General features: G+C 48.5%; 1 protein-coding gene across 3 annotated transcripts; it reads right to left on the bottom strand.

The window, feature by feature from the left end:
- Positions 1-3,321: 3,321 nt before the first annotated feature.
- On the bottom strand, positions 3,322-12,545 carry ETV4 (ETS variant 4). Of its 3 annotated transcripts, none has more exons than XM_026864802.1 (7): positions 12,276-12,545; positions 11,636-11,880; positions 9,323-9,397; positions 9,169-9,237; positions 8,653-8,825; positions 7,526-7,627; positions 3,322-6,871 (listed from the first exon to the last, which is right to left on the bottom strand). In XM_026864802.1, the coding sequence occupies exons 1-7, from the start codon at positions 12,461-12,463 to the stop codon at positions 6,650-6,652; spliced, it is 1,074 nt and encodes a 357-aa protein (XP_026720603.1). In that variant the 5' UTR covers positions 12,464-12,545; the 3' UTR covers positions 3,322-6,649. The 3 variants fall into 3 exon arrangements, with proteins under 3 accessions (XP_026720603.1, XP_026720606.1, XP_026720605.1); XM_026864804.1 differs by having other exon boundaries at positions 3,323-6,871; positions 8,653-8,822; XM_026864805.1 differs by lacking the exon at positions 11,636-11,880 and having other exon boundaries at positions 12,276-12,372.
- Positions 12,546-12,879: the final 334 nt, after the last annotated feature.

Genomic DNA, 12,879 nt, shown 5'->3' with positions numbered 1-12,879 from the left:
CCCCCCCCCCCCCCCCGTAAGCCTGTCTCCCTGAAAAGTTGAGGTGGATTCGTGTCCCTGAGGTGGATTTGTGTTTTACTTAAGCTCAAGTTCTGTGTTTCTCTCCCCCAACCCCTGCACTCAAGTTGGAGCTGTTCTCCACAGACATGAAGCGCTCAGCCTCACTCTGCAGCAGGATCAGCGGGAATTCCCTGGCCGATTCTGTGTCCAGGATTTCTGGTGTTGAGGAGAACACCGGCTGTCACCAAGCAAAGGACTGCAGGTAGCCTGCCCTCCGAGGAGGCTGTGTGCTGAGGACGCGCGCTGTGCTGCAGGTGGGCTCTTGTGCAGCAGAGCTAAGGAGCACTTGCACAGTTGAGCTGAGCCAGTGAAAGGACGAGGATCTGCTGGGGGGTGCAGGTGGCTGCTGCCAGTGCAGGAAGCTGAGCACCCAGCCCCTGACCTCTGTTTGAGGGGGGCAAGTGGGTAGAGACTGTTCTTTATGTCTCATCTCAGGGTTGTTGGGTTTCGAGGTTCTTTTCTGTGTTTGACAGGATTTGGGGGCAGTCAGGATACCTTCCATGGCAGTGGGCTAGTGCACGGGGCCACAGCAGCGTTGCTGGGCTCTCTCCTGCAGTGCCTGGAGCCGGTTCTGTTGCAGTACAAGCCTCCCACCAGCCCCTGAGCCCTTGCTGCTCGTAAACACGAGCATATGTATGGTCTACAAAGGACAGTGGCTGACAGAGTAGGAGGCACTCAAGACCTATTTATTGTGTCTTGAGAGGAGCCGTGGTCTGAGCCCAGAGGGTGATGGAGCACCACGCAGCAGCTTGCTCTCTCCCCCCTCAGGAATGGGGAGGAGAAAATAGAACAGAACCCTTGGGATCCAGACAAGGAGAGGGAGGGATGATTCACCTGTTATGGTCATGAGCAAAAGACAGGCTTGTTTGGGGAAGAAAAGGAACATCAATTTAATTCAACCACCACACCATCAACACTTAAAACCTTCCAAGAAGTGGCGGTGACATTCAGCTAAAAGTGCAGGTGTTGGGCCGGGGCAGCCAGCGATGCCTCACTGCTGCTGTTCCCTGTCGCAGGGCCAGGCCGAGGTGATGGGTGGTGTCGGGGCAAGCTGGGGTGAATCAAACTTCAGCTGGCATGAACCCCAACCTGGCAAGGGAGTGGACTGACCTCTTTACCTCGGAACAACCCCTGAGGCTGCCAGCCCCTGAGCCTGGGCGACCTCCCGGGGACCCTGCAGGCTGGCGAGGTCAGCACAGGCACTCCTCAGCCTCTGCTGAGATGTTAGCAGCTTGCTCTGCTGATTCCTTGCTATGTTTCTCTTAACAAAAGTAAGCAAACTTCATTTCTCAGCTATGTCTTCTTTCAAGAACTTTTAAAACACTGTATCTGCTGTACTGTTTAAAAGAATTTTTTCCTTCAATAACTAAACCATGGGGTTTAGTTAATTTGCATTTGGGATTCTTTAATTATATGGAAATCTTCAGATAGGTACAAATCAGTTTAGTTGATGCAGTGTCAGCCAGTGGGACATGCCCAGGTAACCCTGGCTGAGGGGAGATCTGTGTTTCTGTCTCACAGAACCAAAGCAAAAAGGACAGTAATGGTTGTGCCTCCAAAACATGCTTGACGCTAATTCAGGGAAATGGAAACAGGTGCCACAATGCAGCAGCTCAGCAAGAATGTCAGGGGCACTTCAGGTGCCATTAGCTATTTTAGCTAATAAGCTCCCCTGAGATGCCTCCCTTTCTCCTACTTCTCTTTCTCACCTGATACTTGTCCATAGTTCCATAATGGCCAAGAGAATGGTTATTAATCTCCTAAGCAGAGCCCCCAACTATGCAGTGACTCTGCAGGGCAAAGGAACATGTTGTTCAGCTACTCCTTAGGAGACCAGACACAGGAAAGCCTTTAAGGAGTTACCAGCCTAAATAGCTGTAATCTGTCTTGAGAAAGAGGAGTGGGCTGCGCATGGTGCAGGGAGGGGAATGTGCTCTCTTTGACAGCCTGAGGGGCCCTGAGCGCTGCCCTCATCCTGCTGAGCCCTCGGTGGGTTCAGCTTTGCTCTTTGCGTTTGGTGTTGTGGCAGATTACAACCTTGCTGTGATTCACATGCAGAGGAGGATGGGGAGATATATATATAGGTGTCGTGAGGGCTGATTCATTTATTGGAATGAATCTCCTGAGCATCTCAACAAAGCCAATGTCAACGTCCTTCTCGGACCCCCAGAAAATATTACAAGGAGTCAAATGTAAATGTCATGGTCACTGTCCTTGGAGTCACCTGTGCTCCCCTGTGGTTGGCTTAATGGTGTAAACGATGCGCTGCTCCTGTTGGGGTCACCTCAGCCCTAAGCCTGAACTACTTGCTCTGCTCAGCGAAGTTCTTTCTAAGACTGTCTTATGGCAACCCCCATGGGAGTGTTTCAGAGTTGAGTGGGAGCTGCTTATCTCCCTCCTGAAAGCTCAACTGTGGCAAAGCCAAAGGTTTGTGGCTCACCAGACCAGGGAGCTGGTGAGTCCCACACGCTGACCCCACACTCTGACAGGCTTAGTGCTGCAAGGGAGACAAGTCCCTCTTGGGCTCAAGTTAAAAGTACTGACCAGAGTGGGTCATGGCCAGCTCTGGTTTCCTTTGCTTTGCTGAGCCCCTTAAATAGGTGTGAATGAGAACATGCTGTACAGGAGTGTCTGTCTGGTACAGAGCTTGATGTTCCCAGCAGGCTCTGTGTGGTGGGACGGGAATGGCACCACAGGAGCAAAAGGGTTATCTGCTGCTCTCCTCATCTTTTGAGATGACACTGCTCGATGACTTGGCCTGGCCAGGCCAGAATTCATTCCTGGCAGATCTCATCCTGGCACCCTTCTCAGCTCTGCTGGGAATGATGCACTGTCCCTTCTGACGTGCCTGCCGGCCCTGGGCGCATTGTTGGGGCTGTGCCTAGCCAGATGACATCAGCCGTCTGTGCCATATACAGCCTGAAAAAGACAAATGCACTTCCTGATAACCCTCCCGTTTTTCCCGTTCAGTGCTCAGCCCAAGAAGTGAGAGTTGCTGCTGTCTTTGTCCTTCACTATCACTATTCATACTTATTTCAGGGTATGGAATCTGGTAACAGAAATATTTCCTGGGTTAGCTTCAGCAAATTGCATCAGATCGTTCAGTTCTGCTTGGCAACCCATTAACACCAGGGGTAATTCCTTTGCCTTAAGACAGTCCACTCTAAGGGTACATCTGGGACATGCTGTAATGTTACATGTTAATTATTTACTATGACCAGCAAGGAACTTTGCATCATGTTCTGGGTAATAGATTTATGGCACTTCCTGCTGGGCTTTGTGCTGTTGATACAGCAGAAGTAACAGCAAAGCCATTGCAATAATAGCAACCACATGGGAAAAAAATAATTCTAGAAAAAATTACATGAGGCATAAATGACTGCTGAGAATTTATTTCTGGCTGATCCCAAAGCATCATCACATCCTGAGGAATAAGTTGCTAGAGTAGATTTTGAATATAATGAGTAAACAGTAATAAAAAAAAAAAGTGCAAGAATGTTAGGTGTATTTGCATCCAGATGTCAGTGTTTGTCATGAGCAGACCTGTCTTTAGAGGGTTTTCCATGAAGGACGATGTCTTTCTTGCCTTTCTAATGTAGAGCAAAGCTCAGCTGTGAATTTTTACGGTGAAGGGATGCTGACCTAAAGGTGTGCTGCACAGGCTCTGTGTGCACTTCTCCCCCTCAAGTGCCAAAACCATTCAGCTTGGGAAGAGACAGCTCTGTATCATGAGTTGTTGCAAATTTACTGTATGAACAGGAACATGAGTGACTAGCTAGCAAAGCTGAAACATCATCTGTGTGGTGGGATGGGGCTGGCACTTTTCAGGACCAGAATGAGAAATTTATGACACTTGTCTACTACCTCCAATATTTTCCCTAATGAGCTGCCTCTCTCTTGCTGAACTGGAAACACAGAGCATGTTTATTGACTCCCAGCTCTCTGAGCTGGTTATTGTAAATCTCTGCCCTTTGGAGGCCGCTGCCCCTCAATTATGAGAACCTGATCTTGCTGATTCCCAGAACTGCTCTACAGCTATCGATCTGTTGCACTGATTGACAAACCCCCGAGTGAAATGTGGAGCTAAAATTTCATCCAAATGTGAACTAGCTCCCTGAATTCCCTTTCTGGAATAGAGTACCCTAAAGAATACTGAATAAATGTAAAATCCTTGGGAATCCTGCAGATTGAGATACCAAATAAAAGCAAGCTACTCATTCATTGGCAATACTGTGTTGGAGGCGGGTACAGCCCCCACCCACATTTTGCCTCAAGAGAGCACAAATACTTCTTTTAGGAGGTACCTGATGCTCTGGAGGAAGGCGCAGTGTGAAAGGGCTCCCCCACTTCAGGGTACCTCCTGTCCTCGCTGCAGCCCAGGCGGGCAGCACGTCTGGGCAGGGCACACTCAGCTCTGCCCTGGGACATGGTGCCACCCCCTGCCCCGTGCTGCCCCCAGCATGTCACCAGCTCAGCAGGTGGTAACACACACTTTCCTAGAAGGCAACCTGGAAGTGCCACTGTTCAGACAGATGAATTTGAGGGAGAAGCTATTTAAACCCCCCAAGGCTGGCTCCATGGCCCGTGCCCTGTCAGCGTGGGAGAACGGGTGCTGTTCTCTGCAGCTGCAGAGAACCTGACACCAGGTGCAGTCAGAGGTTACGTATTTCACCGTGGGCGTTCAGTCCCTGTTGTATGACTGGTGGTGAGGATGTCATGGGCATGAAATGTTAATTTCTTGAGCTCCACCAAGATTCAGAAGTAAACACATATTCCTCAGCTACCCAAAGCTGCACACTGGTGCCAAGGAGATGGGTAAAGCAAGTTCAGAAGGTAAGGGAGGACTAGGCAGGGGCTGAATGAGGGTGCACTGGCCAGAGCCATAGACCAATTTATTAATTATAGTATTTTTACACTCATAAATAATAAAGGCAGCTTATACCAGTAGAAGGGTTCCCTTTCGCCCTTACTTCTGGGACACTAGAAGAAGTGTGCTTGCCAGGTGGGAGCAGGGCAAGGCAGGAGGGCCAGGAGCTGCAGAACACCAAGTCTCTGGCCAGCACAGCACTCCAGAGGCTTCAGCAGGGCAGGCTGCTCTGAGTGTCCAGCCTCTCCTTGGGCAGGGAGAGCTGCCGTTCCTGGCCCTCCTGCCCAGGGACAAGGCTGGAAGGGCTGGCATTAGCCATGCAGGAAAGTCATCAGGGGAAATCAGGCTTTCAATCAATATACAGAATTTCCTTTACAGGCTACAACATTGGCAGGATTGGTGATGCTCTGTATTCAGCAGCTGGAACATGACTCTGAAGAAGTAGGAAACAGGCCTTTTCTGTATAGGTACACGTACTGCCCCTTGTCCAGCTGGGCACATGGCCAGAGCTGCCAGTTAACAAGTGAGGCACCTCTCAGTGAGGATGTGGTGCCTGTGAGAAGTGTTCACTATTGTGGAAAACCACTCAAAGTCTAGTTAAGTTGCATGTGCTGCATTGGGCTGCAGAGATAGCTGCCTTTCCAACACATCAGGGTTTCCCTCAAATATGTAAATATCTGTGGAGGTTAAATCTAAATTCAGATATGAAGAACTACATATGGTTTAGATTACTTTGTAAGGCATTTTCTTAAACACACCTCCCCTAGGTTTGTTTCTTGCCTTAAATTATTTCCTAGCCAAGCCCAGGATGGGCATGCTCAAGAGCCTGACAGGTCTTCAAAGATCCTGACGCTTTGTTGAAGTTCTTCAGTTTGGAAAAGCCACAACACTACACTGAAGTGGTGGCTCAAGGCCTTGCTGCCTCCTGCAACCCCCTTACCCGGCTTTGACCTGTGCCCCAGACCGATGCAGTCAAGCAGCTCTGGAGTTCCCCTGAACCGGGTGTTGTGACAGGTACCCCAGGACTGCTCCAGTCCTGGCCAGTGCCTCCAGCTCCCTGCTCATGGTGCCTAAATACCAGATACCTCTGGCACAAAGTGTTATGAGCAAGGAGATGATAAAGCAGGAGCATGCACCTACAAAACAAAAAAGTATTCCCCATTACCACAAAGCAGTTCACAGGGAAGGCAGATGAACTGTGGCTGCTGTGCTGCTGCCATCCTGGGAAGAAGGCAAGACCAGCCGTGCAGAGGTGAGTCCACACGGTTCAGAGCCGTCCCCTGCTGAGGGAAGGTTACACAGGGGTTCAGTACATGTGCTGGAGGAATGGAGTCAGAAGCAGCATCGTAGCATTCTCATGTCTGAAAAACAGCCCAGTAGGGCAACATCTGCTCCCTCACCAAAGAGAGGGACAGTGACAGGCTCATTTGTTCTGTCTGAAGGCAGCAATCTCCTGATACGCTGCTGAAGCTGCAGCTCTGCTGCTCGGAAGACATCTGCATCGCTGAGAACAAGTCCTGACAAATATGAGTCTTACCACACGCTGTCAACTGTCGGGTGATTATCCACATATGTACCTGAACACTCTTTCTGATCAAAGCAGGTGTTCACAGTTTAGTGCTGCCCTAGGCTGGCCTGAGAAAAAGCTTATACTGATTGAATACTAACCAGACATCTCCCTGTACACACAAGTAAGGGTGGCACAGTGTGCTCCCAGCAGAGCTAGTACGTGTAGCCTTTGCTGTAAAGCTGTGGAGGGAGGCTCCCAAGGTCTGGCAGGTAAGTGGCATTCTCATCCAGGTGAGAAAGAGGCACTGTGTCCTCCTCACTGATCTGGCGGTCCAGCTCTGCCTTCAGGGTTGGCCGCTGATTATCAGGGAAGGCCAGAGAGAACAAGGCTTCAGGCTCACACACAAACTTGTACACGTAGCGCTCCCCAGCTACCTGCAGGGAAGATAAGGGACAAATGCTGCAGACCCACAGGCAGCACTAAGCAATGCTCCTCGGCAGTGGAGAAGGCTCACAAAAACGTCTGGCTGCTGTAGCCCTTTGTCCTGAGACATGCCAGAGTTGTGAACTTCTCCTTGTGCAGTCCTCCCACTTCTCTGCTGCTTTGGGCTCCCCTGGAACAGCTCCTGGGAAATGGGATGCTGCCAGCTGACTTTTTGTCCAGATAGCAGCAGCTTCAACAGTCCCTGACCGGTCTGTACTGTGACATAATTACACTCAGTGATCCTCTCCAGCGCCCTGGCTCTGGCAGACACCATCCCTACCACATACGACCAACTCTCAGGCAGCCTGTCTCTCACCAACAGCAAGTCTAGACTCATTATATGTCCTTGCAGATGCATAAATTCCAACTCTCCTGACTGCAAACATATACAGAGAAAGAAATTATGATTCCCCTTTATTTCTCATATGTTGCCTAGATTTGGCTCTTTTACACCTTCATTTAACTGCTGCAAAGAGAAGTTATGGGGAAAGAAAGTTCAGGATGTTTGGCTAGCTCAGGTACATTCTGTACCTGCAAGACTTCTGTCTCAAAACAGGAGATCCATCACTGAAGACATAAAAACTCCATCTGCTTTGTAAACTGACCTTCTGCATGATGCCTTTCTCATAATAGTAGCGAAGGGATCGGCTCAGCTTGTCATAGTTCATGGCTGGACGGTTCTTTTGGATGCCCCACAGCCTCGCTACCTGTAGAATAAAGCATCAACATGCATGAATGTCTGTGAACCCAACCCAAGGGCAAAAGACCATTATCCAGAGGAATTCCTTTTTGAGGAATGGTACCACAACACATGCAAACATTTACAACATTTAAATAATAGAATCAAGCAATAATTATTTAGAGGCTTTTCAACAAGAAAAGTAGAACTCAAACTGAACCCTACAACAGAGAGGCATTCACCTTGCCACTACAAATACTCTCCAGTATTCTGAAAGATTGAGGATACTAGAGGACTGCTTCATCCTATGCTTCACTTCATCTTCAAGGATCACAAATGCCAGAAGCCCAGGTATGAGGGAACACCTCCTCTCAGACCCAACGTGCATTTCTTCCTCCTCCTACGTGATTTTCAGCTTTGTCCATGAGACTCAGACAGCTGTTGTAAGCATATGTCAGTTGACCAGAACAACTCATCTGCACTGAAAGTGCCCGTAAAAGTTAATATGTAGCAAGAAGAGTGTTAAATGCAGCTCTAATTGGAACAAGATATGAACAGGTATTACAGACACATCTCCCAGGTACTGTCAGATATCACTGGTTTTTCTAGAACATGACAGCATTAGAAATTACACCTTAATTAATGTCATTTTGATATAAAATATATTTAAGACTAGGACATATTTTATTCCAGATTTTTATGAAAGCTTCTATAATCAGTAGGGTTCAAAACTCCAAACCTCGATGTCAGCCTCAAGAATGGTGCTAAAACCGCACAGGTCACTGCAAGCTTGGGAGTGGAGTGGAAGCAGGGTGTAATTTGACTCACTGAATTGCTGAGACTCTAAACTTACAAGCAGCCTTTCTTAAACATAATATTTGTGTCACCCAAGTGTTTTGACCACTTCTAAAAGCTTTGACTGGCTACAGGGTCTAGCAAGTACCACTGGTAGGCAGAGCCTTCACAGGGCAGAGGAAAAGCTACTTGGGAATTCCCAGCCTCAGCAGCAGTGGCTGCTCCCCCCGAGCCTGTAGAGAAGCGAAATGGTTTTACCTCTTCGGGCTCAATGAGCTTGAACTCCATCCCTCTACCAGTCCAGGCAATGAACTGGGAATTGGTTGGATCATCCAATAAAGCCACAAGAAATTGCCAGAGCTGCAGAGAACCCCGTCGCTGGTATGGAGGTCCTTCCCGGTACCCACCAGCTTCCTGCTTGATGTCTCCTGCTGAGAAGAGCAAACAAGCTGTTTCTGAGGGTAACGGTGCAAAAACAGCTGCAAAAAAGAAAAGCGCATTTCACAAATGTTTACTTGGACTATTTCAGTTCACATAGAGCAGTCAATTCACCAGCAGCTCTTCCAAGAGGAGCTCTGATGAACCTCACAATTAAAATACTTATGCTACAAGGCCTGTTTGCTGCTAAAAAAGCTCAAGAAATGGGATATCAGAAAGCCAGGTATGAACCACAGCTAACGGCCCTGCAAGAACACAGTGTAATGAACTGTGCAGACAGTGGTCAAGTGGCTAACCCTATTTTACACCCAAACTGCAAGCCATTCTTTCTCCAACCTTCAAATTTTTCTGGAACGACACAGACATCATCAGGGAAGGACCTCATCTGCTTGTCATAGCTGCAGCCTGAAAGAGAAAGCGAGGCAGTGACAGACAGACAGGGTAGCACGAGAGGGCAATGCAGGGAAAAGACAGCCACCGAGTTTCTTACCTGAGGTATCTTCTGTATTTGAATGGCTTGGATAACTCTCAGCATTTATGTACATGGAAGGACAGGCAGGAACATCTACAGAACAATTAACAAACTCAGTTAATTAAAAAGCGCAGGAGGCAGGATGACTGTGCTCTCTGGAGGTGGACAGGTAAGCGCAGCTGTCTCACAGACAACCTCCTAAGGCTCTCCTAAATGGTTAGTGTCAGACTGGTGACCTTCTGGGTCTCAGCCATCCCACCACAACTTCATCTTCATCATGCTCCAACCATGAATTACACCAGGATATTTTTTGAGGTACTATCCCATGACATCCTTCAGAGTGGCCAGGGTAGCCAGCAGTCACCTACACACCACTCAATACAAAAATCTTGGGCAATAAACTAAATTTGTATGACACCTCTCCCGCATCTTAGTTTAAGATAATTACGTGCTCTGCTGCTGTTTTCGCAGGTGAGAAGGCATTACATTTTTCTAGGCGTACATGATGTTGCTAACGGAGAGCAGCAGCATCTGAACATTTACTACACAAAGATCATTTCAGATCTCTTAAGTCTCCCTGGCTTTTTCAGATCATGACAGGGCATTCTCACAGGCAGTTGAGAAAACAAAGGAAAAACAGCCTGAGTTTGAAAACAACCAGAGAGTCTTTTCATGATCTCTGTAAATTGTACCGCACTGCACATCCTCCATATCTTGTGTTTTCTGAATCAAACCTGTTTTCCACCCACAGCCGAAGTGGAAGCTGTAACTGGGAGCTTTCGGAAGATTTACCTTACATTTCCCTCATACTCCTGTGTACAGCCATTGCTTTCAGCAGACATTTTGCTGATGCTAAGGGCAGAAGGGTACTCTGAGCTGACAGACTGTGGATTATTACAATCATAAACTACTCTCAGAAAAAACATTCTTCTGGATTTCACATTTTCTTCCCATCTGGACCAGAAGGACCCAGTGAACATGTAATATCATCATAGCCACAGTGGTGGATTCTATACCCTTGTAGAAACTTTTTATTTATGTATTTATTTCTGCTAAAGCAAACAATTCAAAATGTCCCTTAAATGCCCCTTAAACCAGGAAACCAGCAGTAATATTCCATCTAGAAGAGGGTACTGTGATGTCAGGATAGCAAGTCTTTGGACAGGTCTACTGAAAAAATAAATTTATCCCTTATATAAAAGAAGATTACCTGACTAATCTGGTATCTAAGTTGCTGGTTTTGGAATTGTTTTTCTCCTCTGAAATCTCTGCTCTGTGCCCTGTTTCTATGAGCAGTAGCAAGTGGATGCTGACACAAGAGACACGGAGCAACACACTTGCACTCTGCTGAGTCAACCCAGACCCCGCTCTGTGCCTGTCCTTGGAATTGGCCAGTTATTGTTAGCCACCCCAGTCTCTTTAGACAGTTTTAGAATTTTACACCCGTTTGCCAGAACAAGGCTGGCTTATCTTGCACAGTAAGCTTCAAAATGGGGCATCAGCTCTCTCAGTGACCTGCTGTGGCAAGTTCCCAGCGGGTGTCAGCTGCCAGCGAGAGACCTCAGCAGTGAAAGCTGACACCCACCAGCTGGGCTGGGAGAGCTCCGTCTCTGCCTCCAATTTGTGAAATAAATGCTTCTGTCTCCACTCAAGGCCAAGCAGTGTCACGAGCTGCAGCTCAGGGTTGTGTAGTGCAATCCCTGCACCTTTCCTCTGCCAGTGCTTGAAGATCTGCTCCTGCTGCAGGGATCCGAGACAGTTTTTCTGTACAAGCTCCAAGATATTGGATACCTTATTTTCTGCTACCATTTACATAACATTTTCAGTAGAATTTCTTCAAAGCTGACCTCACTGCTATCTGTTTCTAAAATCTACCAGCTCACTCATGCCCCTGAAGACAAAAACCCCCTGTGAAATTGAGAATGCACTTTTCTCCATTTCTGATGGTGAGAGTGGACTAATTATGAATTTTGAGAGTGTCCCCAGCAGCTACTTATTCCCTTGGAAAAAAAGCATGCCTTTAATCTAGTATGAATGGGTTTAATGTCACCTTCTAGCTCCTATACCTTGTTAAAGCTCTCCATCATCTACCAGAAAGTCCTTCTCAGAACATGGTAGGGAAAGTGACTGTTCCAGCCTTCTCCTGGATGCAGTAAACAGCTGTTCACATTTCCTGCGACACAGCCAGTTTCCCAGATCACACACACTCCTGAAGATGAAGTAGTACTGCTTCAAAGCCCAAAGGCCACCAGTGACAGATGTTCACCCAGAAGGCTGCTCCCCTGCAGGGAGACCTTGTTTATACAGTCAGGAGGAGCAAGTGCTGCCTACCTGAGTCATACAGGTAGTCCACCTGCTCCTGTTTGATCACCACGGCTCCTGGGAACGGACGGCTGCTGCCTGCCCGGCTCACTTGCTCGTACTGCAGGTCCTGGAACTCCCGTTTGAAGCCCTGATGAGGGTACTGGAGGCAGGGCTCAGACATCTGGCGCTGGAAGGCAACAGGGTCTTCCTGGGCCATGCCCTGGGAGGAAGGGAAGGAACGGCACATCTCCAGAGGTGGCTGGTATGCAGAGCTAGAAGAGGGGAGAGGACAGGGGATGGCTGCTTTCTTGGCCCTCTGATCTCTGTGCTGGTGTATGGCTGGTTCAGGGACAGAAAGCTCCTTGCCCTCAGCCTGTTACTAGGGCTGTAGGAGCTGCACACGTAGCTGAGGCAAGGAAGAGACCTCAATGAAAGATGTTTCCAAGGGCAGCTACACAGCCCATCATTCTCAGAATCTGACAGGCTTAAGGTGATAGACTTCAAACCCTAGGCAGCAGTGGTGGGTCCAAGGTACTTAGGATGAGAGGGATCCTGTGATTGCTGGAAACTGAGCCCTTTAATCAGGATGCTGCAGCCCCTCCTCCCTGAATCACCAAGGAGAACAATCCTTCTTGCCAGTGGCTGCCTTGTCCTGGCAGTAACTCACCTGTTTTCACTGAGGTATCCACAGCTGGATCTGGGGTTGGGTGGCCCTGCAGGCGTCAGGAAGCTCCTGTCCTGTCTAGGGAACAGTTGGAGCGGTGACTGTATTGGGGCTCCTGGGTTGGGGGTCTTGATTCCAACTTGTCTGGGCTGATCATAGGCACTGGGACAGTCAAACAGATATTGGAGCATTACAGTTCTCCAAGAAGGACTTGTGGCAGCACCCAGGGAGAACACGTCACAGGCAGACACGCTGTCCCTCTGTGCAGCCACCTAGGTCCTTCCTTTCTGGTTATTGGTCACCCCCACACATGATAGCAATAACCCTCAAGCAGAAAACTGGAGGTGTCTGTACTGAAGAAGCCATAACTCAGGCAAGTAGCCGGGACTGTGCTGTTAGGGAGCTCCTTGTGGGAGAGATTTTGGAAAGCAATGGGGAGAGAGGCACGTGACATGTCAAGACTGCTTTCAGCATCAGGACAGCTGAGTAACAGCAGTAGGGAGAAGAAAAAAAACCAGGTGAGCCCAGATCTACTCCACATAGGTCTGAGCTACCCAGTGCAATAAATGGCAGTATGAGGAGGCTGCCATGAGCTGACCCACAGGTT

This window comes from Athene cunicularia (assembly GCF_003259725.1).
Source record: "Athene cunicularia isolate RWA chromosome 27 unlocalized genomic scaffold, athCun1 chr27_part1, whole genome shotgun sequence".
Taxonomy (NCBI): domain Eukaryota; kingdom Metazoa; phylum Chordata; class Aves; order Strigiformes; family Strigidae; genus Athene; species Athene cunicularia.
Note: the sequence above shows the minus strand (reverse complement) of the source record. Positions and strands in the feature narration are given on the sequence as shown.

Excerpts from the sequence above, each read along its gene's own strand:
- ETV4 (XM_026864802.1), bottom strand. The coding sequence starts at position 12,463 with ATGCTCCAATATCTGTTTGACTGTCCCAGTGCCTATGATCAGCCCAGA. Across the intron at positions 9,238-9,322 it reads AAATACAGAAGATACCTCAG|GCTGCAGCTATGACAAGCAG; the intron begins GTAAGAAACTCG and ends TTTCTCTTTCAG. Across the intron at positions 6,872-7,525 it reads AGAAAGGCATCATGCAGAAG|GTAGCTGGGGAGCGCTACGT; the intron begins GTCAGTTTACAA and ends TCTTCCCTGCAG.